This window comes from Hemitrygon akajei, chromosome 4 (genome assembly GCF_048418815.1).
Source record: "Hemitrygon akajei chromosome 4, sHemAka1.3, whole genome shotgun sequence".
Lineage (NCBI taxonomy): Eukaryota > Metazoa > Chordata > Chondrichthyes > Myliobatiformes > Dasyatidae > Hemitrygon > Hemitrygon akajei.
This window is the reverse complement of record NC_133127.1, coordinates 46,544,913-46,571,496: the sequence shown is the minus strand read 5'-3', so window position 1 is coordinate 46,571,496 and position 26,584 is coordinate 46,544,913. Positions and strand designations below refer to the sequence as shown.

General features: G+C 40.7%; 1 protein-coding gene across 1 annotated transcript in view; it reads left to right on the top strand.

Annotated features, from left to right (window-relative positions):
* Nucleotides 1-26,584, top strand: part of tbck (TBC1 domain containing kinase) — a 220,308-nt gene that overhangs the window by 45,384 nt on the left and 148,340 nt on the right. Inside the window, exons 5-11 of the mRNA XM_073042483.1 lie at nt 2,479-2,552; nt 4,070-4,211; nt 10,001-10,061; nt 10,142-10,203; nt 17,427-17,488; nt 21,688-21,836; nt 24,350-24,482. Coding sequence (XP_072898584.1) covers nt 2,479-2,552; nt 4,070-4,211; nt 10,001-10,061; nt 10,142-10,203; nt 17,427-17,488; nt 21,688-21,836; nt 24,350-24,482 — 683 coding nt within the window. The remainder of the gene's footprint in view (nt 1-2,478; nt 2,553-4,069; nt 4,212-10,000; nt 10,062-10,141; nt 10,204-17,426; nt 17,489-21,687; nt 21,837-24,349; nt 24,483-26,584) is intronic.

Sequence of the window (26,584 nt, the reverse complement as noted above, 5' to 3'; positions counted from 1 at the left end):
GGCAAGTGAAGTTGAGTGAAATTATCCCCTCTGGTTCAAGACCCTGATAATTGAAGGGTAATAACTGTTCTCGAACTTGGTGGGGTGTTCCCTGAGGCTCCTGTACCTTCTTCCTGATGAGAGCAGTGAGAAGAAAGCATCACCTGAATGGTGGGGGGGGGGGGGGGGGTCCCCTGATGATGGTTGCTGCTTTTGTGCGACAACGCTCTGTGTAGTTGTGCTCAGTGGTGAGTGGGCTTTACCCGTGATGGACTGGGCCTTATCCATTACTACTTGTACATCTTTATCTTCAAGGGCTATGGTGTTTCCATTCTAGCCTGTGATACACCCAGTCAATATACTTTCCACTGCACATCTATAGAAAAAGAAGAAATTGGGGTTCAATTTCAGTTGATGTCTGTATGGAGTTTGTATAATCCCCCTATGTTCTTGTGGTTTGCCTCTAGTTGCTCTGGTTTCCTCCTGCAGTCTAAAGAGTTAGTAAATTGAGGGCGTGCTACCTGACGTTAGAAGCGTGGTGACACTTGCCGGCTAACTCCAGCACGTCCTCAGACTCTGTTGGTCAATGACACAAATGTTGCATTTCACTATGTTTCAGTGTAATTGTGAGAAATAAATATAATCTGATCTCAGAATATGAGTCATAGTGTAGGTGGATGTAGGATACTACTAGGGTCGAAACTATAATCCAGATGTGCAGCTGGAGCTGGGGTTGGAATCAGGGATGTGAGTAGGTGTGTGGCTGGTGTTAGTACCCAGTGTGCTTGAATTTTTGAACTTGGTGGTCGGGCACGGCCAAAAGCCCGAGGGTGATGAATTAGTGGAGTATGGCTGCACACTTATCCGGTGCAATAATTAAGCTCTATCATTAATACCAATCTGTTAGGGCCACAGAAGACCAACCAACTTGTGACTTTAATGATATTTGGATGTTAAGATTATGAAAGCTCGGTTATACTACATTTTAGAGTAGTTCAAAAAAGTGTAATCACATTCTAGAGTGACCTAACCTAAGGACCAGGTATGGGGGTTACCCTAGATTTTGAAGTGTCCTGAGACAGGAGCAAATTTTGAGTGTATCAGTGACAGCAGAGCAGTTTTTAGGAGCTTTATCATCAGGGAAGCAGGTTTCAAGATAGCTAATTTTGGGGTCGCTATATGTGGGTTTTGCTGTATGCAGAATCTACTAGGCAGCAAGTTTCAGAATATGCTTTCAGCCCCAAAAATTAGCCAAGTTCAGCATTCCCTTATGATCAATTATGCTGTGTCATCACATGATCATGGAAAGGAATTTGTGTTTTGTAATAATTTTTCAATGTGAGTATCAGCTTTAACTTGCGCTTGTATCTCTCATTCATTTCCATTGCATTCAGTGCTCTTCCATTTTCAGTGATTTGTAGTATAAGCCTTGTTAAGTATAAGCTGATAGAACACTTAAAGTATGATTTTAATGTGGGCGTTACTTTGATGTAAGGAAACTACATGAACTGTTTAAAATCAACACTGTCCAAGCAATAAGGTTGAGGGGGGACTTGATAGAGGTAATTAAAATTATGAGGGGGATAGATAAAGTTGACGTGGATAGGCTTTTTCCATTGAGAGTAGGGGAGATTCAAATAAGTGGATATGAGTTGAGAGTTAGAGGGCAAAAGTTTAGGGGTAACAGGAGGGGGAAATTCTTTTTTCAGAGAGTGGTATCTGTGTGGAACGAGCTTCCAGTAGAAGTGGTAGAGGCAGGTTCAATATTCTCATTTAAAGTAAAATTGGATAGGTGAATGGACAGGAAAGGAATGGAGGGTTATGGGCTGAGTGCAGGTCGGTGGGACTAGGTGGGAGTAAGCGTTCGGCACGGACTAGAAGGGCCGAGATAGCCTGTTTCCGTGCTGTTATGGTTATATGGTTAATAAAATGGAGGTGGGGGCAAGGCAAATGACATGCTACACACCGTGAAAGAATGGCAATTTACTCAGTAAGCATTCTGGTTAAAGAATGAAGTAAAGAAATTGCTGCAAATTTTCTTAATGAAATTAGGAGAATTGTATGATATGTTCGTAGTGCTGCATTTGGAATATTGTATTAAGTGCTGGTTACCTGGCTATAGAAAAAAATCCATTAAGCTGGAAAGAATGCAGAAGAGAGCTAAGAGCATATTGCCGGGACTCAAATGTATTGTAGAGAGAGTTTGAGCTGGCTGGTACTACAGTCATTGGAGCATAGGTCGGAGAATGAGGGGTGATCTTATAAAGCTGTATAAAATCATGAGGGGCATAGATCTTGTAAATTTGCAAAGTTTTTTGCCCAGGATTGGGAAACCAAGAAAGAAGCATAGATTTAAGGTAAGAGGGGAGAAATTTAACGGGAACCTGAGGGGCTTTTTTTTTATCCAGATGGTGCACTGTATATGGAATAAATGATCTTGTTTATGTGGCATATCGTACAGAGAACTTGGTTTTAATATGTGTTTTTTTATGCTTACAGGGTCACATAAAGCTTGGCAAGTTTGGTCTATATCACATGACTGGATACAACACTGATGTTGACTTCCCTATTGGGTAAGAACACAACGAGAAATTCTAAGGGTTAGAACCCACCCATGGTGGTTAATGACAGGAACAGATACTACTTCTTTGCCCTTTGGGAAAGAATGAATGTACAGGACTTTTTCAGCCCACCAGCAGCTATTAGCAGATCTTTTCTCAAATGGATTCTTGACAGGTTATAAAGTTAAATCTCACATCAGAGATCTGATTGCCTATACCAGGCTGGAATTATTGTGCAGGACTGAGGAGTTGATTCACTGAGGGGTGCCCTCTTTTAAATAAGATACTTTTTAAATTGAGTTCCTGGTAGCGTGTAGGTATTTCGTGTTGCCCTGGTGAATAATAACCAAAATTCTGTTGTTTGAATTCATATTCTGGATTTTAAACTTATGGCTGTTTATAAAACATTGCTACATCCCAATTAGTTTTTCGACTTTATGATATTGGCTATGTTTAAAGCCCTTCATTCGCTTTGTGTTGTCTGTAGTCTTTTTTGTAAAGTAAAATGAGAAAAACATGAAAAGAATTTCATCAGCACATTTGGAACAAAAACCAACAATGAACACACAGCCATGTTTGTGTAACAATGTCTGAACCTCAGGGTTGTAAATCATGCAAGGTTGAACTGAGTGCCCATACTTGTGCCTACATATCCGATCAGTGTTCAGTTTATTTTTACATGTCTGGTTTAAAAAGTTGTTACTAAACAAGCACTTGGGATAGACTGAATAGAACCTGATTCAAAGAAGTATGTTTGAATCACAGAAATTGCAGTCTCTCATTAATAGTTTAAGTACCTTCCAAATATATGGACCTGACTTGCACTACCTTACTTTCCCTTTTCTATTTTCTAATAATGATTTATAATTTAAATTTTTATTATATTTACTTCGATTTGTACTTCAGGGAGCTTGAAGCGCAGAAATAAATATCACTGTGATGATTGTACGCTCTATTATCAATTGTTTGGTGGCAATAAAGTAAAGTAGTTAAACTTGGATTTGGGCAAATACACGCATATCCTGGTGCGGTGTCCATATAGCATGCACACCCGGGACCACCAGATTCAAAAACTACTTTCCCCAAGCAGTAAGGCTGTTCACTAACCCACCCCTCCTCACCCCCCCACCACCACTATTTTATCATTTATTGTCAGAGTCACACTTCTGTGCTTTGCGTCATTTATGGACATACAATCAATCTACACATATAAGCTATCTTATGTATTTATATCTATTTTGTTTTTTATTATTGTGTTCTCTATCTTATTGTGTTTTTTTTGTGCTGCAGTACAAAATCTGGAGAACAATTATTACATTCTCCTTTACACTTGTGTACTGGAAATTACATTAAACAATCTTGATTCTTGATCTTGAATCAATATAATTTTAGATAGCAATTTATAAAGTTTAGCAACTGCTCGACGGTGAACTAAAGGAACGCTTTGAGTGTCTTTGGACAATAAGTCTTGCCTTACAAATCAACTAACTTACACATTAACTATATGGATTTTAATGGGTTTTTTTCAGATATCCTTCCTACTTGGCACCTGAAGTTATTGCTCAAGGACTGTCGAAGCCCTGCGACCACACAAGGAGTGAGAGTTCATCACGCTCAGGTCCCAAAGTGGATGTGTGGTCTCTTGGTGTGATACTCCTTGAACTTTGTGTGGTATGTGGCAGAACTCTCTTTGTAAGCTCACTGACCGTATGGTGTGATTAACATACCTTTTAGTGATACAAACTGTACAATAAACATGGCTATTTGAGCCTAACCAATCCTTTGGCAGATTAAAGTATTAAAATTACAGGCCCTGGAATTGACTGTGGCTCAGTAGTTGGAATATTATGTCCAAACTAATCTTTCCTTCTACATCCTGATGAAGGTAAAGCTAAATTTTGAATTTGTGCTGGGGAATGCATTTGATAGAGGTGATCTTCAGCATGCAGAATATACAGGTGTCAGTGCAGCACATCTCTCATCTTATTCAAGCAACTGATTCATTACTATGTAACTTCTGGGCTTCCACACCCCCCCCCCCCCCCAGTGAAGCAGCAGATCTGATATTAAACCATGGATTTCATTATTAAACATATATCTGGGATCCAAAAATGAGAATTAAGAGAATGGATATACTACCTGGACATACTAACAGAAGCTCCCAGGACCTAGATGGATACACTGTTCCCTAGCATCTTGGGAGACCAAGACTGGCATTTCAAGAGCTATTGTAGAATGGGCACAGTTGATCTAGGAATGTGATATAATTCCTAGAGCTATTAATTTCATTCAATAAAATAAAAAAGAATATAATGAAGTATAGCTAGTGTTCCATTGTTTAAGAAAGGCTCTAAAAATTAACCAGGAAATTATGGGCCGGTGGGCCTGAGATCACCAATGAGTAAGTTACTGGAAGCTGTTCTAAGGGAATGGATATATAAGTATTTGAATAGACAGGGACTGATTAAGGATATTTAACATGACTTTGTGCATGGTAGGCTTTGTCTAATGAATCTTAGAGAGTTTTTCGAGGAAGTTACCAGGAAAGTTGATGAAGACAAGGCAATGGATGTTGTCTACATGGACTTTAGCAAGGCGTTTGACAAGATCCTGCATGAGAGGTTGGTCAAAAAGGTTCAGTTGCTCAGTGTAAATTAGTTTAGACATTGGCTTTGTGGTAGAAGCCAGATAGTGATAGTAGATGGTTACATTTTTTGACTGGAAGCCTGTGACTAGTGGAGTAATGCAGGGATCGGTGCTGGGTCTGTTGTTACTTGTCATCTATATCAATGATCTGGATGTTAATGTAGTTAACTGGATCAGCAAATTTGCGGATGACACCAAGATTGGGTGTGTAGTGGACAATGAGAAACCACAGGGGTACAATGCACTGTCTGCCTAGCTCCTTTTCCCATTCTACAGTCACCCAGTTACCTGTGCCCTCTACCTCTCTGAATGGCCTGTCAATCAACCCTTCAGCTTCCCAGATGATCTAGAGTTCATTCAGCTTTATCTCTAATTCCTTAAAATGATCTGAAAGATGCTGTAGCTGGTTGCATTCTTGCACGTGAAGTCGTTATGGACATTGGAGTTCTCCCTGCCTTCGCACATCCCACAAGAGGAGCGTTCCATTATCCTGCCTCGTGTCCCCACTGTTCAAAATGTGCAGTAAGAAAGCAAGAAAAATTAAATGAAAAAAAAAATCGACCTACAGCCTCCACCTCTCCTCTGTGAGCCATAACGTGAACTTCCCACTCTAATACTGGCCCATTCACACAATGGCTGCACCGCTTAAACCTAACTTTTTATTGGCCCTTGCCAAGAGCCTGATTACATGCAATCCAATGTCTCCTTGGGAACCGCATGCATGAGGGACTGCACGTTTATAGCCCAGCGGCGGCGGTTGGTGCAGTATGGACAAGACAGGACACAGGATGTCCCAACTACCCCTGCTCACTTCTTTTAAATACTCTCTACCGCTATGCAATCCAATGTCTCCAAGGGGACTGTGGTGCGCGGAATACATCCAGAAAGATATTGTTCCCATGACGAAGACGTAGTTCTCTCAGCTCATGATTTCAGAGTAGCCGTTTATCTCGTTATTTGTTCAGGAGAGAAAATTCACATCTAATTTATTAAACATTTTGGAGTCACCATAGTCTTTTTTCCTCGTTCATGACTTTTACTTCTGATTTCCTCCCCTCATAAACCACCTTATATAATGATAGTGAAAGAATTGACTTGGACAATTGCATTCAAAAAGAATTCTGAATACTAAATTGCAGACACAAACAGTAAAAATATGAAACAGAAGCCTTGATTCTTGAAAGAATGTAACTAAGGCAACCTAGCAGTCATGTGGTAAATATTAGAGACTAATAGTGATGAAAACAGTCATGAAACGGTGGATATATTCAAACCGCATGTGGTAAACCAGCCAAAGACAGTTCGCTCTGAGGTTTGTAGATGCTAGATTTGCTCTTTTGTTTTTCTGCATTTGTTTTGGTATTGCTATAGTATATATTTTCAAAACTATATGTGCAATAAGATATGTGAGCAAAACTAAAAATCATAGGACCTTCTGATGAGTTTATGGACTTCAAAGCACCATTAACTTATTCACTGATCTGTGCAAGATAATGGGCTTTGTGTTAAATGTATGGAACATAAAAGTCTTCAACCAAGTTGTCCCAGCCATGCCACACTGCACCATCAACTCCCAGATCCATGGTAATTGTAAATATCCATGATGACAACCTTGAAAATTTAGATCACTGAGTACCTGGGGTTGGGGGGGGGGGGGGCGTGGGAAGACTTAATAACTTTTGAAAAAGTCAGCATTAATAGTGAAGCTCATCACTTCTAGAGTATTGCATGAGCTGGGCCTTCAAGTAAAAGTGTTTATAATTGACCACCTCAAATCCAGCAGTAAGCTTACAGACAATAGTAATCCCCATTTACCTGAACCCTTGAGAGACTTGAACTTCCTTCAGCAGGCCATTCAAAGACTGTAAGACATAGGACCAGAATTAGACAATTCGGCCTATCGAGTTCGCTCCACCATTCCATCATGGCTGATTTATTACCCCTTCCAATCCCATTCTCCTGCCTTCTCCCCGTAACCTCTGGCACTCTTACTAATCAATAACCTATCAATGTTCGCTGTAAATATACTCAATGACTTGTCTCAGCAGCTGTCTGTGGCATCGACTTCCTCAGGTTCACCACCCTCTGGCTAAAGAAGTTTTTCCTCATCTCTGTTCTACAGGGACGTCCTTCTATTCTGAGGCTCTACCCTCTGATCCTGGACTCCCTTACTAAAAGAAATATCCTCTCCACATCTATTCTGTCTAGGCTTTCACTACTCAATAGGTTTCAATGAGATCTCCCCTCATTTTGCTATACTGTGGTGAGTACAGGCCCAGAGCCATCAAATGTTTCTCATATATTAACCATGTCATGCCCAGATTCACTCTCATGAACCTCTGTACCCTCTCCAATGCCAGCACATTCTTTGTTAGATAAGGGACACAAAGCTGCTCAAAATACCACAAGTGCGGTCTGATCAATGCCTTCCAAAGCCTCAGCATTACATCCTTGCCTACCAAACAAACATCTGGCTCAACAAGCCGTTCCACACAGCAATTCACCTAGTTAACTCTAGCCTAATCATAGGACGATTTCCAATGACTAATTAACCAACTTCACCTATACTATTTTGGACTGCGGAAGGAAACCCTTGTGGTCATGTGGAGAATGTGCAAACTCCTTAAAGAAGGTGCTGGAAGGCAGCAAACTCTTGATTCCCCGATCTGTAATAGTGTCGAACTAATCGCTATGCTACCGTGATGCCCTCTAGTTCTCTCAGAATGAATGCTAACATTGGCTTTTGCTTTCCTTACCACCGACTCAACGTGAAAGTTGGGAATTCTGCACGAGGGCCCCCCAAGTCCCTATGCATCTCTGACTTCTAAATTCAAAGGTTTCAAAGGTACAATTTAATGTCAGAGAAATGTACACAATATACATCCTGAAATGCTTTTTCTTCACAACCATCCACAAAAACAGAGGAATGCCCCAAAGAATGGATGACAGTTAAATGTTAGAACCCCAAAGTCCCCCTGAACTCCCCTCCCTCTCATGTGTACACGGCAGCAAGCAAGAAACCCCCTCCCCCTCCCCCCACTAGCAAAAAGAAAGCGGAATCATGAGAGAGGTGATAGGCAGCTGGAGGAGGAGGCGGAGTGAAACTAGGATGGCAGAAGGAGGGGGAGAGAATTACTGGAAATTGGAGAATTCATGCCAAGGGGCTTCTTCTACTACCCATAGTGCTTTCCCCTTACATTCCTTCTTCGCCTCTCCTGCCTATCCCCTCCCTGCTTCCCCTTCCCCACCCCTTAATCTTTCCTCTGATTGGTTTTTCACCTGGCACCTACCAGCCTTCTCCTTCCCACCCTCCCCCCCCCACCTTCTTTATAGGGCCCCTGCCCCCTCCCTCTTCAGTCCTGACGAAGGGTCTTGGCCCAAAACGTTGACTGCTCGTTTCCATGGATGCTGCCCGACCTGTTGAGTTCCTCCAGCTTGTACGTGTTTCCCAGAAATCTCTTTCCCTCTAACCTTAAAAGTCTTTGCTTCAGTAGTATTAAACATGTACAGCCTGCTCAGCTGAACGCTTATTTTTATTGTTTTTCTGTTTTCAAACCAATGTCATTAACCTTTTAACGTTTTATCATTGATCTGACTCCATCTTATTGCATTATCTTAGACAAACTAGAGATTCTTTGTTAAACATTGTGTAAATCTGAAACCACTGATTTCATAGTCATGTCTCTGACTCCATCCCTCATCCCACCTGCTGTTACCAGCTTCATTTCCCAAATTTATTAATCACTAATTGAACTCCTATGGCAGGAAAGACCTTTCGTTCAGGTGAATTGAAGTCAGTCACTAACGTTAACTGTTGGGAGCCTAGATAATCCAATCCCCATTTATTTTGTAATATAGATTCTTTCCATTATACGGTATCTGCTATTGATCTGCCCACCATGCAAAGATATCTGTTTCTATCAAAACCTTCTGCATTCTTTGAAAACTCACTATGTGGTTTGTATTATTTTTTTCGCAAACTGTACAGACTTATCTAAATTATAATCTCCCAGGTGCAGAATCACCATGAGTATCTCCTTTAACTTACTTGCTCTCTCTATCTCAAAGGTGGTATAGGCAATACTATTTGGAAGCTTGCATACGCAGTTCCTATATAATAATAAAAAAATTATTCTACTTGATCAACACACTCAAGATGCAGGAGGAACAAATCAGGCAGCATCTATGTAGTGGAATAAACGGTTGATATTTCAGGCTGAGACCCTTCATCAGGACTGGAAAGGAAGGGGGCAGAAGCCAGAATAAAAAGATGAGGGGAGAGGAGGGAGTACAAGCTTATGGGTGAGGGAGAAGGGGGATGAGGAGGAGGAGGAGGAGGAGAGTGGATGAAGTATGAAGCTGGAAGGTGAAAGGTAGAAGAGCTAAGGAGCCAAGGAAGAAAGAATATAATAGGAGAGGACAGTGGTCCATGGAAGAAAGGGAAGGACTGAAAAAGGAAAGGGAGGAATTGAAAAAATGTCTGGGAGTGTGCAGTGGCATAAGATTTTGCGGCATAGATTTATTTGCATTAAGCTACATCTGCATTTGATCAACCGATATGCTGATATGCCCATTTTCTATCAAAACCTCCTGCATTCTTCTTTGAAAGTTCACTGCACTGCCTACAGCTATTGAAACTGAAGCATATGTGGTGCAGTGTGAAGACTAAATTAGTAGATTACACCAGGAGTTCATACTAAGCAAAAGGCAGAACCTCTTTAATATCATTTGCAGACAAATTGTATTTAACAAATGTTATGTAAATAAAAATCATATGTCGGGCTAAAAACATTACTGCTTATTGTTTTATTCAGGGCCATAAACTACTCCAGAACGTGGATATTTCTGAAAGGCTAAAATTTATCTTAAATCTAGGTATGTTGCTTTTTCTGATCCTCGGTGTTAATGCTGATCTTGTCTTCCCACATTGTACTTATTTGTGGTTTGTTTTGCAGATTGTGTGGACGACATCGTGACTGTTATGGCTGAAACGCATGGCTGCTTCAGTATAACCACGGTTTGCTACTTGCTTTGTTAATAATAACTGCAACATAATTATTGATACTTATGATTAGTTGGTTGACATCTTGACATTTTACAATACCTTATAATGGTGGTAATAATATAACTGAGAGATCATTACTTTTTTTTAAATTAGAAAAAATATAGTGAAAATACTCAGCAGATCAGCCAGTGAGAGAAGAAACGATATTTTACAGAGTGATCGTTCATCTGTTTTCATGAAACTACCTCTGTTTCCCCAGTATTTTGCTTTTGTAGTCTCATGATTTTGTTTCCTTTAGTGATTACTTCTCTATTTTTCTACCCTTCCTCCCACATGTCCAAAATGTGTATTCAGTGGCCACTTTATTAGGTACTGGGTAGGAACCCTCCCCCTTTGCTCCCAGAACAGCCTGACTTCTCCATGGCATGGATTCAGCAAGGTGCTGGAAACATTCCTTGGAGATTCTGGTATATGTTGACATGTGAGCATCTTGTCATTGTGCATAGTTGCTGCGGATTTGTTGGCTGCACAGTCACAATGTGAATCTGCTGTTCCGCTACATCCCAAAGGTGCTCGATTAGATTGAAATCTGGTGACAGTGGAGTCCATTAAAGTACACTGAACTCATCGTTATGAACCAACTTGAGATGACATGTGCTTTCTGACATGGCATATTATCCTGCTAGAAGTAACCATTAGAAAATGTATAGACTGGTCTTTAAGGGATGCAGATGGGCAGCAACAATACTCAGCTAGGCTGTTTCATTTAAATGATGCTCAATAGGTATTTAAGATCCTAATGTGTACAAGAAAACATTCCCCACACCATTACACCACCACCAGCTTGAAGTGTTGACACAAGACAGGATATATAATGTATGGATCTATTTCTTTGAGAGCAATGATGCACCCCCCCAGCACTACTGTCGTCTGCACATGCGCTGTTATCTATGCATGTGCATCTCTCTCTCTCTCTCTCTCTCTCTCTCTCTCTCTCTCTCTCTCTCTCTCTCTCTCTCTCTCTCTCTCTCTCTCTCTCTCTCCCTCCCTCCCTCCCTCCCTCCCTCCCTCCCTCCCTCCCTCCCTCCCTCCCTCCCTCCCTCTCCCTCCCTCCCTCCCTCCCTCCCACCAGTTGCAGCTTTCTGCCGTGTGTGTGCTTTTATTTAATATCTGTGTAGTTCTGCACAGACACAACAGGATGGATTCATGTTGTTTATGCTAAATTCTGCCCTGCCATCTGCATGTTCCAGCAGAAATCAAGTTTCATCAGACTAGGCGATGTTTTTCCAACCTTTAATTGTGCAGATTTGGTGAGACAACAGTGCATGTGCATACAACAGATCAATCTGTAGTGTTGAGGTGGGGGGGGGGGGTCATTGCTCTAAAAGAAATAGATCCACTGTAGCCTCAGTTTCTTGTTCTTAGCTGACAGGAGGGGAACTCAGTGTGGTCTTCTGCTCCTCCAGCCCATCTGCTTCAACATTCAGTGTTTTGTGTGTTCAGAGATGCTCTTCTGCACACCAGTGTTGTAATGGGTTATTTGAATTACCATTGTTTTCCTGTCAGCCTAAACCAGTCTGGCCATTTTCCCCTGACCTCACTCATTTACAAGGAATTTTCGCCCATGGAACTGCAACTCACTGGATTTTTTTTTCACGCCATTCTCTATAAACTCTAGAGACTGTTGTGTGTGAAAACGCCAGGACATCAGCAGTTTCTGAGATACACAAACCACTATGTCTGGCACCAAGTATCATTCCACAGTCAAAGTCACTTAGGTCATATTTCTTCCCCATTCTAATGTTTGGTCTGAACAACAACTAAATGTTTGCATACTTTTATGCATTGAGCTGCTGCCACGTGATTTGCTGCTTAGATAGACGCATTAAAAATCTGTTGGAATTCTTTGAGGAACTAACAGGCAGGATAGACAAAGGAGAGTCAATGGATGTTGTTTACTTGGATTTTCAGCAGGCCTTTGACAAGAAGCAGCGTATGAGGCTGCTTAACAAGTTAAGTGTCCATTGTATTACAGGAAAGATACTAGCATGGATAGAAGATTTGCTGGCAGGTATTTCCTTTTCCACTCTCAGTCCATGTCAGACTGCTCACAGATCCTTGCTCCCCTGTACTCTTGGGTATCAATGCCTATTTTGAAAGTCAATGGCCATCTCTGGATCTCTTGACACAAGATCCAAACAAAACTGATCACTGCTTCCAAAACAAGATGTTAACCTTAATATTTTGGATTGTTTTAGATTCGCAGTGCACGTGCTTATCTATAAGTGAAAACACTTGTCAACATGAATCATGAGGGTCTAGAAACTAACAAATATAACAGCAGCATGAAAAGGAGCAGGAATAGGCTATATGATCCTCAGCCTATTCTGTCAGCCACGGATCAAGATCATGACTCATTCTCAGCCCCAAATCCAGTTTCCTGGCTAATCCTCAGATAGGGAGCCACGGTAGCGTAGAGGTGAGCACCACGCTATTCCGGCTCAGGGTTTGAAGTTCAAGTCCAACGTATTCTGTATGAAGATTGTACATCTCCCCATGGAATGCGTGAATTTGTCTCCAGGTTATGTCCCACAGTCCAAAGACGTACCGGTTAGAGGGTTAATTGGTCATTGTAAATTGTCCTCTGATTAGGCTAGGGTTAAATCAAGGGTTGTTGGGCAGTACGGCTCAAGAGGCCAGAAGGGCCTAATCCGAGCTGTATTTCTAAATAAATAAATCTCTCAATTTTCTGAATTCCCAAAAACATTTCAACCACAACATATTATCTTTATGACCAGAGTATTACAATGATTCCTTGAAGCAAAATCTGACCAGTTCCCCTCCAACACTGCCCTCCTCCATGTGGTGGAACTGGTCCTCACCCTCAAGTTTCTCCCACCTTCTCCAAATTCAGGGTGTAGCCATGGGCACCTGCATGTGCTTCAGCTATACCTGCCTTTTCATTCGCTATGTTCATGTTCCAAGCCTTCCCTTGTAATGCTCCCCAACCCTTTCTGCGCTACATTGATGATTGCATTGGTGCTGCGTCATTCACCCATGCAGACCTTGTCAATTTCATCAACTTTATCTCCAGCTTTCCCCTTGCCCTTAAATTCACTTGGCTCATTTCTGACACCTCTCTCCCCTTTCTTCATCTCTTTGTCTCCATCATGAGAGACAAACTGTCTGCCGATGTCTTATAAACCCACCGATTCCCACTGTCTTGACAATACCTTTTCCCACCCTGCCTCCTGTTAAAAATTTTTTATTCCCTTTTCTCAGTTCCTTTGTCTCTGCCGCACCTGTTCCCAGAATGAGGCTTTCTTTACCAGGACATCAGAGGTGTCCTTTTTTAAAGAATGGGGTTTCCCTCTTCTGGCATTAATGTTGTCCTCACCTGCATCTCCTTCGTTTCCTAGACATCTGGCGTCCTTTGTCTTCTCACCCCCTTAACAGGATAGAGTTCCTCTTTTCCCCACTTATCACCCCATGAGCCTCTATATCCAAAACGTCTTTCTCCACAACCTCCACCATCTTCGATGGGACCCTACCACCAAACACATCTTTACATTCCTTCAACAACACACACAAAATGCTGGTAGAACACAGCAGGCTAGGCAGCATCTATAGGGAGAAGTGATGTCGACGTTTCGGGCCAAGACCCTTCGTCAGGACTAACCGAAAGGAAAGATAGTAAGAGATTTGAAAGTAGAGGGGGAAGGGGGAAATACGAAATGATAGGAGTAGACCGGAGGGGGTGGGATGAAGCTAAGAGCTGGAAAGGTGATTGGTGAACGTGATACAGAGCTGGAGAAGGGAAAGGATCATGGGACGGGAGGCCTCAGGAGAAAGAAAGGGGGGGGGGAGCACCAGAGGGAGATGGAGAACAGGCAAACAACTAAATATGTCAGGGATGGGGTAAGAAGGGGAGGAGGGGCATTAACGGAAGTTAGAGAAGTCAATGTTCATGCCATCAGGTTGGAGGCTACCCAGCCGGTATATAAGGTGTTGTTCCTCCAACCTGAGTTTGGATTCATTTTGACAATAGAGGAGGCCATGGATAGACATATCAGATTGGGAATGGGACGTGGAATTAAAATGTGTGGCCACTGGGAGATCCTGCTTTTTCTGGCGGACCGAGCGTAGGTGTTCCACGAAATGGTCTCCCAGTCTGTGTCGGGTCTTGCCAATATATAAAAGGCCACACCGGGAGCACCGGACACAGTATACCACACCAGCCGACTCACAGGTGAAGTGTCGCCTCACCTGGAAGGACTGTCTGGGGCCCTGAATGGTGGTGAGGGAGGAAGTGGAAGGGCAGGTGTAGCACTTGTTCCATTTACAAGGATAAGTGCCAGGAGAGAGATCAGTGGGAAGGGATGGGGGGGAACGAGTGGACAAGGGAATCGCGTAGGGAGCGATCCCTGCAAAAAGCAGAAAGGGGGGGAGGGAAAAATGTGTTTGGTAGTGGGATCCCGTTGGAGGTGGCGGAAGTTATGGAGAATTATATGTTGGACCTGGAGGCTGGTGGGGTGGTAGGTAAGGACAAGGGGAACCCTATCCCAAGTGGGGTGGCGGGAGGATGGGGTGAGGGTAGATGTGCGGGAAATGGGAGAGATGCGTTTGAGAGCAGAGTTGATGATGGAGGAAGGGAAGCCCCTTTGCTTAAAAAAGGAAGACATCTCCTTCGTCCTGAAAAGAAAAGCCTCATCCTGAGAGCAGATGCGGCGGAGATGGAGGAATTGTGAGAAGGGGATAGCCTTCCTTTACATTCCTTCACCCCACTTTTCACAGGGATCACTTCTTTCATCATTCCCTTGTCATTTCACCCATCCCCACTGATCTCCCTCCTGGCACTTATCCCTGCAAGTGGCAGAAATACTACACCTGCCCAATCACCTTACTCTGTCTCCTCTATTCAGAACTCGAGACTGTTCTTTCAGGTATACATCGGTTGGAGCCGTCTCCTGTCTCTGATGTTCCCAGTGTGGCCTCCTCTACATTAGTGAGATCCACCATTGATTGGGGGACTGCTTTGATGAGTACCTCAGCTCCATTTGCAAAAAGCATAATTTCCCGGTGGCATTCCAATTCCTACACTTCCATTCCGACTTGTCGGTCCGTGGCCTCCTCTTTGGCATGATGAGGTCACGCTCAGGTTGGAAGAGCAACATCTTGTTTTCCGTCTAGGTAGCCTCCCAGCTTCCAGTAATTATTTCCCTTCCCCCTATCCTCTTATTCATTTCCCTACTCTAGCCCCTTACCTCTTCTCGTCACCTTCCTCTCACGTCCCCCGATGCCCTCTTCCTTCTTTTTCTCCCATGATCCACTCTCCTCCCCTATCAGATTGTGTCTTCGCCAGCCCTTTACCTTTTCCACTCATCACCACCCAGCTTCTTTCTTCACCTATCACCTCTTAGCTTGTCCTCCTCCCCTCCCCTTCTTAGCCTGGCTTCTCCCCACTTCCTTGCCAGTCCTGATGAAGCGTATCAGCTCAAAACATCAACTGTTCTTTTCCATGAATGCTGCCTAACCTGCTGAGTTCCACCAAAATTTTGTGTGTGTTGAACCAAATATATTTATTTTCACGTCAGTCCCAAGAAGCTAACATCTTATTACAAGACAATAGGCCTAGACTTTCGGCCATGTGCATTAGAGGAGTTATTTTGGAGTAGAATGCTCGGGAATTGAAGTTGTTTATAACTTACACAGGTGATCTATTTTCCTTCCAATTTCCATTTTATACTAGAGGCAGTGGAAGGCAGAGGGTAGAAATCACAAAATACTACATTTTAATAAAGGGAAGAGTTTTTTTATTTGGAAATAAAGCTTATGTCTACATTATGAAAGATATCCAAGCAGTGCAAAACATTAATGAACAATGCTTTGGAATTTCTTCTGATACTGTATTAAATGAATGTTCTCTTGGGTGTTGCGGGAGGTTAAATGACAGGCAGTTTCTCAAGAGTATGGCCATGATGAAAATCATTAATGGAGTAAAATGATTCTAATCTTTTCATAACTTTCAGAGAAGGATTTGAGGAACCCATTATGTAGTGCTCCTTATAAGAAAGTGATTGTGTGCAGCTGACAAGATAGAGGAGGGGTATGAGGTGCTACAGACTAGGCATTGAGAAATTCGGTACAGATCAGTCTGGATGGATTGGTGCTGAATGGTTCAGTTCCATGTATTATGACTCTTACAGAGTGAGGCAATAAGAATCAACCATCTCTTTCCAAATTAATTAGTCCTAATTCTTTTTTAAAATAGATGTATATTTTTTACTTGAGGCTTGCGCCTCAAAGGCAGAAGTATGGAGGTCGTGTTATAAACAGAACAATTGGTGAATCAATGAATGAGGAAGAAGTTAGAAGAAAAGCTGAGGGAATGACAAAGAGGCAAAAGGGAAGTTGGCTGTTTTTCCAAATAGGACCCCGTTGGTTGCAGGTTTAGCACTGGTAAGGGAAAGGAAGGAACAGGAGCTCAACAATTGAAGTTCAAAATAGTGTAGAAAGAAAGGCAATTCAAAAACAAGTTGCTTAATCCTCAAAAAATCTGTTTTCTTCATTATACAGAACATAACATTTAATAAAACACAGACAAAATGCTGGAGGGACTCAACAGGTCAGGCAGCATCTATGGAAATGAATCAACAGTTTATATTTAAGGCCAAAACCCTTCTTCAGGTCCTGATGAAGGGTCTTGGCCCAGAATGCCAACTGTTTCACTCTTTTCCATAGATGCTGATTGAACTGCTGAGCTCCTCCAGCACTTTGTGTATGTTACTGTTGATTTACAACTTCTACAGAATTTCCCGTGTTTGAACATTTAATGATATATATACAATTATCTTTACCCCTATTGTTTTTTAAACCTATTTGATGCTCTCTATCTGGCCTTGCCTTAATAAACTGCTGTCAACAAATGAAAGACTGGCAAACAACAAGAAGCATGTGTGAAAGACACGATGCCAGATTAAAACACGGGACATCCATTGTTAGATATGGATAGTGCTGTTGTGTAGAAGGTACTGAACAGAGGGGTCATGCAATATGCTCTAAAATGGACAGGTATTACTATTACCAAGGAGAATATCTAATGTGGAATTATAATTTAAATAATTGGTAGAATTGGCAATTTCTTGTTTTTCCTTTCCAACCAAAGATTGTTTTGCATTTTATGTCATTTGATGGTAAATAAAACTAAATAAAACTGTTGTATCTTCTTATCAAAGGATTTACCCAAAGATGTTCTAACACTACTGAGAAAATGCCTAGCCTACTATCCATCCAAAAGGTAAGTGCTTGCATCGCATCAAAACAAATTCCAAAATGTCACATATAATTTTTATATTTTAATAATTTGTGCAGGTGATATCAGTGATTAGTTAGAGCATTGAATTTTTGCTGGTTTAAATTCTCAGTGGTACACAACATTTAAGGTACAGTAATTATCAACAGTAATTATTATGGGCTGAGTGCAGGTCGGTGGGACTAGGTGAGGGTAAGCGTTCGGCACAGACTAGAAGGGCCGAGATAGCCTGTTTCCATGCTGTAATTGTTATATGGTTACATCATTAAAAACTTGCCATAATCATCTGTCAAAATATAACTATGTATAAAATCTAATGTCCGTGAACTTGAACATAAAATTTTTTCAAATGATGTTAGCATAATTGAAACAGTCCAACTAAAAAAAATACTTCAAAACATTTTCAAGAGGGCTGACTCAAAGTATCAAACTTTCAGGACTTGGTCTAACTTGGCTCTCTGTGCATTCTTAGACAAATGCAGAAGACCAACAAGACCTGGAGATTAGATACCAGACCATCTGATTTTTTTCCTGTGCCTCTGCTGACTCAGTGGAAAACTAAATGCAGAGAAGAGTTTGAGTTATTTTACTTAACTTTAGTAGTTTAAAATCAGTCAGATTTATTATCATTGATATATGACATAAAATTTGATGTTTTGCAGCATCAGTACAGTACAAAGATATAAAAATCTAGAAAGTACAAGAAAAAAAGTAATAATGAGGAAGTATTCATGGATTAAGGACTGTTCAAAAATTTAATCGCAGAGAGGAAGGAACTGTTTCTGAATCCTCGAGCGTAGGTCTTCAGACTCCTGAACCTCCTCCCTGATGGTAGTAAGGAGAAGAGTCTGTGTTTCAGATGATGAGGCTCCATGAAGCACCGATTCGTGATTGAATTTGAATTGAATGATCTTTATTATCATTATACATAGGTACAATGAAACTCTGTTTAGCTTCCTCTCAGGCAATTAAATAAAGCAGTAGGTGAAAACAAGACAGTAATACAAAAGAAAACAATATTAAATAGATAAGTAGTAGAAAATAAGTTGCAGCAGCACCAGAATATCACAGTAATGCACAAAGTGCTGTTAGTGCAAGTATTTGAGTCCTTGTGTGTGCTCACAGTTTCAATCATTGTTCTGTGGGAGTGGTGTGATGGAGGACACAGCTCTGGGGTAGAAGCTGTTCCTCAGTCTATTTGTTCTGGCTTTTAGTGTCCTGAACCTTTTGCTGGACGGCAGCGGGTCAAACAGGGAGTGGCTGGGGTGAGTGGTGTCTCTGGTAATGCTGATTGCTTTCCTCCTGAGTCTACTGGAATAGATAGTGTCCAGTCCTGGGAGCTCCATCCTGATGATGTTGTTGATAGTGTGGGATGTTTATGTTTGTGATGGAGCTGGCTGGGTCTAGATTCCCATGCAGTCTTTAGCAATACTGATCCTATGATTTCATTCTCTGAAGCTGACATGCAAATGGGAGGATGAACCATGAAAAATATTCGGTCCAGGTGTGCACCTGGCCAAATACTAAAGATGTGTGCTGATCAACTAGTGGGTGTGTTCACTGAGAACTTTAACTTCTCACTTAGACAGTGTAAGGTACCCACCTGCTTCAAGCAAGCTTCAATTATACTGGTGCCCAAGAAGAGCCTGGTGACCTGCCTCAGTGACTATTGCCCAGTAGCACATACATCCACAGTGTTGAAGTGCTTTGAGAAGTTGTTGATGAAACATATCAATTCCTCCCTGGGAAGCGACTTAGATCCACTCCAATTTGCCGACCAGAGCAACAGGTCCACAGCAGAGGTCATCTCATTGGCCCTTGTCTCAACCCTGGAACATCTGGACAGCAAAGATGCATGCATCAGGATGCTCTTTACCGACTCCAGCTCAGCATTCAATATCATCATCCCCTCAAAACTAATCAATAAGCTCCAAGATCTTGGCCTCAGTACCTCCTTGTGCAATTGGAGCCTGGATTTCGTCACTTGCAGACCCTGGTCAGTTTGGATTGGCAACAGCATCTCCTCCATGAGCTCAGTCAGCTCAGGTGTAACACAAGGCTGTATGCTTAGTCCCCTGCTCTAGTCACTTTGCACTTTTGGCTGTGTAGCTAATACAGCTTCAGTGACATATTCAAGTTTGCTGACGACACCACTGCCGTAGGCCGAATCAAAGGTGGTGACAAATCAGCAAGTAGGAGGGAGATTGAAAATATGGCTGAGTGATGTCAGAACAACAGTTTCTTACTCAATGTCATTAAGACCAAGGAGCTGATCATAGATCTCAGGAGAAGGAAACCAGAGGTCCTTGAGCTAGTCCTCATCAGAGGATAGGAGGTGAAAAGGGTTAGCGACTTTAAATTCCTGTGTTATAATTTCAAAGGATCTGTCCAGGGCCCAGCACTTAAGTACAATTACAAAAAAAAGCATGGCAGTGCCTCTACTTTCTTAGGAGTTTCCAGAGATTCGTCATGACATCTAAAACTTTGGCAACCTTCTGTAGATATGTAGTGGAGAGTATATTGACTGGCTGCACCACGGCCTGGTATGGAAACACCAATGCCCATGAACAGAAAATTCTACAATAAGTAGTGATACTGTCCAGTCTATCATAGATAAAGCCCTCCCAACCACTGAGCACATCTACATAAAACACTGTTGCATCCATCATCAGGGATCCCCACCAAACAAGACATGCTCTCTTCTTATGCTGTCATTAGGAAAAAGGTACAAGCGCCTCAGACTCACACCACCAGGTTGAGGAAGAGTTACTACACCTCAGCCATCAGGCTTTTGAATCAAAGGGGACAACTTGACTCAAGTTCACTTGCCCCAGCATTGAGATGTTCCCACAACCAATGGACTCAATTTCAAGCACCGTTCATCTTATTTTCCCGATATTTATTGCTTATTTATTTATTATTGTTATTTCTTCTGTTTGTATTTACAGTTTGCAGTCTTCTGCATTCTGGTTGAATGTCCTAGTTGGGTAGTCTTTCATTGATTCTGCTATGATTATTATTTTATAGATTTATTGATTATACCCACAAGAAAATGCATCTCAGTGGTGAATATGGTGACATATATGTACTTAGATAATAAATTCACTTTGAGCTTTGAACTTTGATTTTCAAGACTCCATATCAGGCTGTGATGGAACCAGTCAGAATGCTGTCTATTATACATTTATAGAAATACAGTCTTTGGTGATATACCAAATCTCCTCAAGCTCATAATGAAGTGGGGCCATTGCTGTGCCTTCTTCATGACCACATTGACATCCAGGATAGATCCTCTGATTTGTTGATGCCCATGGACTTGAAGTTGATCACCCTTTCCACCACTGATCCATCAATGAGGACTGGTTTGTGTTCCCCTGACTTTCCCTTCAGCTAAGCATGCATCCTTGAGGTGTACTTGTGTTGATGATCAGTCGGAAGATGTTTACCTATCTGCATTGACTGGGGTTTCCCAATAAGGAAATCAAGGATCCAGTTGCAGAGGAAGGTTCAGAGGCTTGATTGTTAGTATTGGCGGAATAATAGTGTTGAACACCAAACTGTAATCAAAAAACAGTATTCTGGTGTATGTATTTTGGTTGTCTAGGTGGTCCAAAGAACTTAGTAGATATTAATACTTTTATTTTTTAACTTCTGTTATGTAAATGTATATGAATAGTGTTTAAATGTGTCTGACCAACTCTAGCCTTTCTGCACCTTAGTCGTAACTCAGAATCAACTCTGCCTCACCAGATGCCTCACAGGTGTATAGCATACTCAGCTATCCATATTTAGATATATTAATCCTGAGCAGGCAGCAGTTTCCAGTCCGGGAGGATATGCCCAATATCTCCCATCAGTCAGAAATAAAGCTTGGAATAATAGGTCCATTAAATTTATCATTAAAATTATCTCCTCCATCCCCTTAGCAATAACCAGGCTAATCAGGGTTTCCCTTCAACGTGAGAAAGGCATTCCTAGTAAATGAAACACGTTCACTGTTGAAGTAAGAGCAGTCAAAACACTTGTTAAAGTTGCTCTGTTGCATAGTTAATTAATACATTTGCATTGGATGTCCATTTATGCAAATTGCTCTCCAAAACATACTTTCCTGAGCTAATGATCACAGAAGTGTTGTGTTCCTGTTGGATTAATGCTGATGTGTTCTGAATCTGTTTGCCTGGCAGGTCTACTCCAGCTGAACTGTTGAAAGATAGCTTATTCAGTGAAGTTTCTGCCTTGTACACACCCTTCCGCAAACCTGATGGCCTCTTCTCCTCTTCCCTACGTTGTGCTGATCTGAGCATTCCTGATAACTTGGAAGCATTCTGCAAAGGTGACGAATCTTTGGAAATTATTTCTATGCCATACTCTGATGTTAGCTAAGTTGGACAATATGTACTAAGAGGTAACTAACATGATCTGTAGCAGTTATCTCTCAGAATCTGTAAACCTTCTGAAGATCTTTTTACTGGTTATTAAGCATCTACCTGAACCATCAATACAGGATTCTATAACTGGCTCATTAAGCAATAGGTACCGTTAAAGGAACAATTGGTACAGAATTCTATGACATACTAAATAATACATTGTGACTTTTCATGATATTGAATTGCCTAGTTAAGTGCTAGTGACATCCTCATGCCTTTGTGGATATTGGACCCAAGATGAGCAGACCTCCCTTCAAGGGTATGGTTTCTGAATTAAGCATAAATTACACTATAATCCATTGCAAGAGATGATTTCTCCCTTTAGTTTTGTATCTGTATTTCTGTCCATCAATTTGGCAGATGTAGCCAAACTAATCTTTCTTGAGCACTTTTCCAGTTACATCACCCTTTTCTAGTCATGGGCTCACTAATTTCCTGTCTCAGATTAGATAGAATATGATTCTCAAGCTCATTGCTGAGGATATATAACTGAAGACAGTCTGTAGCACTACACACTTCTTCACAGCTTCTATCTAGTTTTTAATACAAGTTGGTTCTCAAGTAGTTGATTTGTTCAATTATCACGTGAATGATGTTTGTTGTCAGTACAGAGAAATTTGAAATGAAGTCAGGGTATGCTAGAATGATTCAGTAAATTGAGCAACATCAGTGGAGAGCATGATACAAACTTAGGCTGTAACCTTTTGTCATTAAGCTGAGGTATAGGTGCCTGGTGCTAAAGTAAGTAAATCATCAGCTATATTTTATGTTTAGCGTTTGTGCAACAATGAGCCAAACATGCTGTTGTTGGCTACAGAAAGTAATCGATCAAATATAAACAAAGTAAATCACGAAATATTGCAAATGATATGGCCCATCATATTTGCAACAGTTGTTTAAAAAAGCTATACAACTAATTTCAATGCCCAGCCCATACTTTATCCCTCAAGCTTATATTTTGCCTCCGTTGGAGTATTTATCTAATTGCTATTTGAATCCATCCCCAACACCCTTAAGGACAGACCATTCCAAATCATCATAACTTCATAAAAGAAAAAACTTCCATCATTGCCCTCTGGTTGGTTCTTTTGTCAAGTACCTCAACTCTGTGTCCTTTAATTAGTAACCGATCTGCCAGTGGAAGTGTAAAGCTTAGTACGTTTCCTTTTGGAATGTTGAATGACATAATTTTACATAACCTTTTCAAAGAGGACTGCATGCTTCAGCATAAATAGATTTAGCATGAAACAGAAGAAGCTACCACAGAAGTGCATTAGGTAAAAGGGAAGGCTTTTAGAATGCTAGCCTTCATTTCAAGGGCTTTGCCTAATTAAAATGGGAAATCTTCCTGTAGCTATACGAAGTGCTGATGAGACTATCTCTAGAGTAATCCGAACAATTTTGTTACACCTATTCATTGGAAATGAAGGTTTGGTGATGTGATCACTGATACAGAGAGTGATTGTCCTCTGAGGAAAGGCTGAACATATTGGGACTCTACTCACTGGAGTTTAAAATCATGAGAAGCAATCTTAATGAAACATACAAGATTATTAAGGGTAAAACAGAACATACATTGAGAGACTTCTTCAAGAAGATTCCAGAAACCAAAATAAGATGGTGCCCATTAAGAATCATTAAGAATGAGATGTGGAAGAATTTCATCTCCCAGGAGATTGAGAGTCTTTGGAACTTATTGTCATAGTAAGCTGTGGAGGCAGGATCCTTGGATTATTTAAGGCTGAGATAAATGGATTTCTAATTAGTAAAGTATTAAGCTTTATGGGAAAGGTCAGAAAAATAGACTTTAGGAATGTTGGATCAGCCATAATCTTACTGGATACTGGTGTAGTTTAAGAAGCCAAATTACCTACACTTGTTCATACTTCCTATGGACTTAAGTGTGTCACGAAGTTACTGGAGGAGAATTTAGTCCCTCAAACCCATTCTGGCATTCAGTTGGATAATGTATTTTTTGTATCATAACTTCAGATATCCATCTCTGTTTCATGACCCAAAGAATGCGAGGCTTGCTGTGAAGGAGTTCTTTCCTGACATACCTGTTATTCCCCATTGTTCTGGACTCCTTTGCAAGCGAACATATTTCTAATTGGTGGTCTAATTTCAGATGATTAAAGAATCAGGTAGATAATATTCCAGTAAAGAATATAAAAGTAGAACCTAGGCCCAATTTAACCATTGTAACATAGCATAGGTAAAATGAAAAGTTACACTGCCCTTGCATCCTTTCAAAATACACGATCTCTCATTGTTATGGTAGTTCTTATTGTTATTGCCATTGAAATCAAAATTTCAAATTGAAGTAGTTCTGCTCAACGACAATTTTAGGTGTGTAACAATTGAAATGAAGTCAAATGAGAAAATTATTCACAGTGATTATTGTTTTTTATTTATGAAGAAGAAGAATATCTATCAGAAAGAACTATTAATGAAGTCTATTATCTATGGTGTTTGGCTGGAGGCGACTTGGAAAAGGAACTCGCAAGCAAAGGAATCATTCGTTCTAAGCCACCAATTTGCACATTGTCAAAGTAAGTCAGCAAATTGCTCTTGTCACAAAGTTCCACCAGTGTTGTGTTTGTTAGTGGCGTCTACTTTGTACTGTATTAAGGTAAAAAACTGATCGGACAATTACAGATTAGTTATGTAATTTAGCTTCTACACATCTGCAGTGGTCAAATTACGTAACTATCCTTATCTTAAATATTTGAATTGGCAAGGTTATATAAACGAAACATCCAACTTAAAATAATTCAAAAATTATTAAAACCATTCAGGGGATCACTATGTACCTGTGGAAAATTGCATACAAAGTTAATACTTCTGGTTGATGACTGCACATTAACCCAGCTCTTGAGTGCAATTTGAGGATGAACTGATGATCACTGACCAAGTCTTTAATCAGATAGTTTAGAAATTTTTCAAATAAAACTAAACCAAGGTAAAGAAAAAGCAGATATCTCTTGCATGTCTATTGAGTGAAGAACAAATGGAGCACATTTTGACAAAACATTGATAAGAGTGGGCAATTATCTTGCTGATACAGTTCAATGTGCATCTTGAAAATCTTTACATCTTTTTTTATTGCAAATGTACCTGGATGCATTTATAATGGAAATAATGTGTGTAAGCTTGTCTTGTTGTATTTAACATACTTCTGGTAACGGAGGCATTCCTTCAACCACACAGTCATCGCAAGCATACACTTCATGGCTACTTTATTAGGTACCCTAAAGTGGCTACTAAGTACTAACGGTCTTCTGCTGTAGCCCATCCACTTCAACATTCGACATGTTGTGTGTTCAGAGATGCTCTTCTGCACACCACTGTTGTAACATGTGGTTAATTGAGTTATTGTCACCTACCTTTCAGCCTGAAATAGTCTGGCCACTATCCTCTGACCTCTCTCACTAGCAAGGTGTGTTCGTCTAGAGAACTGCCATTCTCAGGGTGCTTTTTGTTTCTCGCACCATTCTACATGCATATCTACGGAGATCAGCAGTTTCTGAGATACTCAAACCACCCCCCCACCCACCATCTGGCACCAACACATTTCTTCCTCATTTTGATATCCGGTCTGAACTACAACTGAACCTCTTGACCATGCAAGCATGTTATTATGCATTGAGTTGCTGCTTCATGATAGGCTGATTAGATATTTACATTATTAAACAGATCTTCCTAATGAAGGGGCCACTGAGTGTATTTACCATTTTTGTTCAATGTCATTTAATACCTTTAATATCTTTATCATAGCTGGCTAAAGCTATTAGATGGCACTTGTATATATTGCTAATTAGAATTCAGATTCTGATAGCTGTAGCCAGCTGTGATAATTATTTAACAAGGTAGATTCTATTAAAAATATCAAAGCAGGAATTTATAACGGAAATATGAAAAGATGAACTGAAATAAATCAGTCATATTTGGCATCATCGTACTTCAGAGATGAAACGTGCTTGTGTGCCTGTGAAAACATTGCAGGAATTTGGATGGAGTGTTTTCATGTTCACAGAGAGTAAAGTACTCATGCAGGATCATGCAGGAAATTGCTGGCAAACTTGGGGCAAAGTGCTGGGATTTAGTCCATAATTAGAACCAAGTTAAGGACTTATTGAATCTGTTGAATCACTGCTAAACTCACGTGGAGCTCAGATGCAGAACACAAATTTGCTGAAATTCTGCAGCACTTACACTGTTCAGGGATCCTGTGTCAGGTTATATTCAGTCAAGAATCTGTAAGCCTATTCATTAACTAGAAATTTTATGTCCACAATGATATAAGAATAGGAGTAGGTACACTTTGTACTTTGAAAAAAATGTATTTCTTTGCAGTAATGCTTTCAATTATTTAAAAGCATTTTGAAGTGTTTTAAGTAATTGTAGATTTCTTAATTTAAATTTTAGAAACATAGAAATAGAAAAACGTAGAAAAATGCAGCACAGTACAGGCCATTCAACCCACAATGTTGTGCTGACCCTTAAACCCTGCCTTCCATATAACCCTCCACCTTAAATTCCTCCATATACCTGTCTAGTAGTCTCTTAAATTTTAATAGTTGTGATTATGGTGGAAGCATGATTTTCTCACTGGAAATTCGTGAGCAGTGGTATTCCACAAGAATTAATGTTG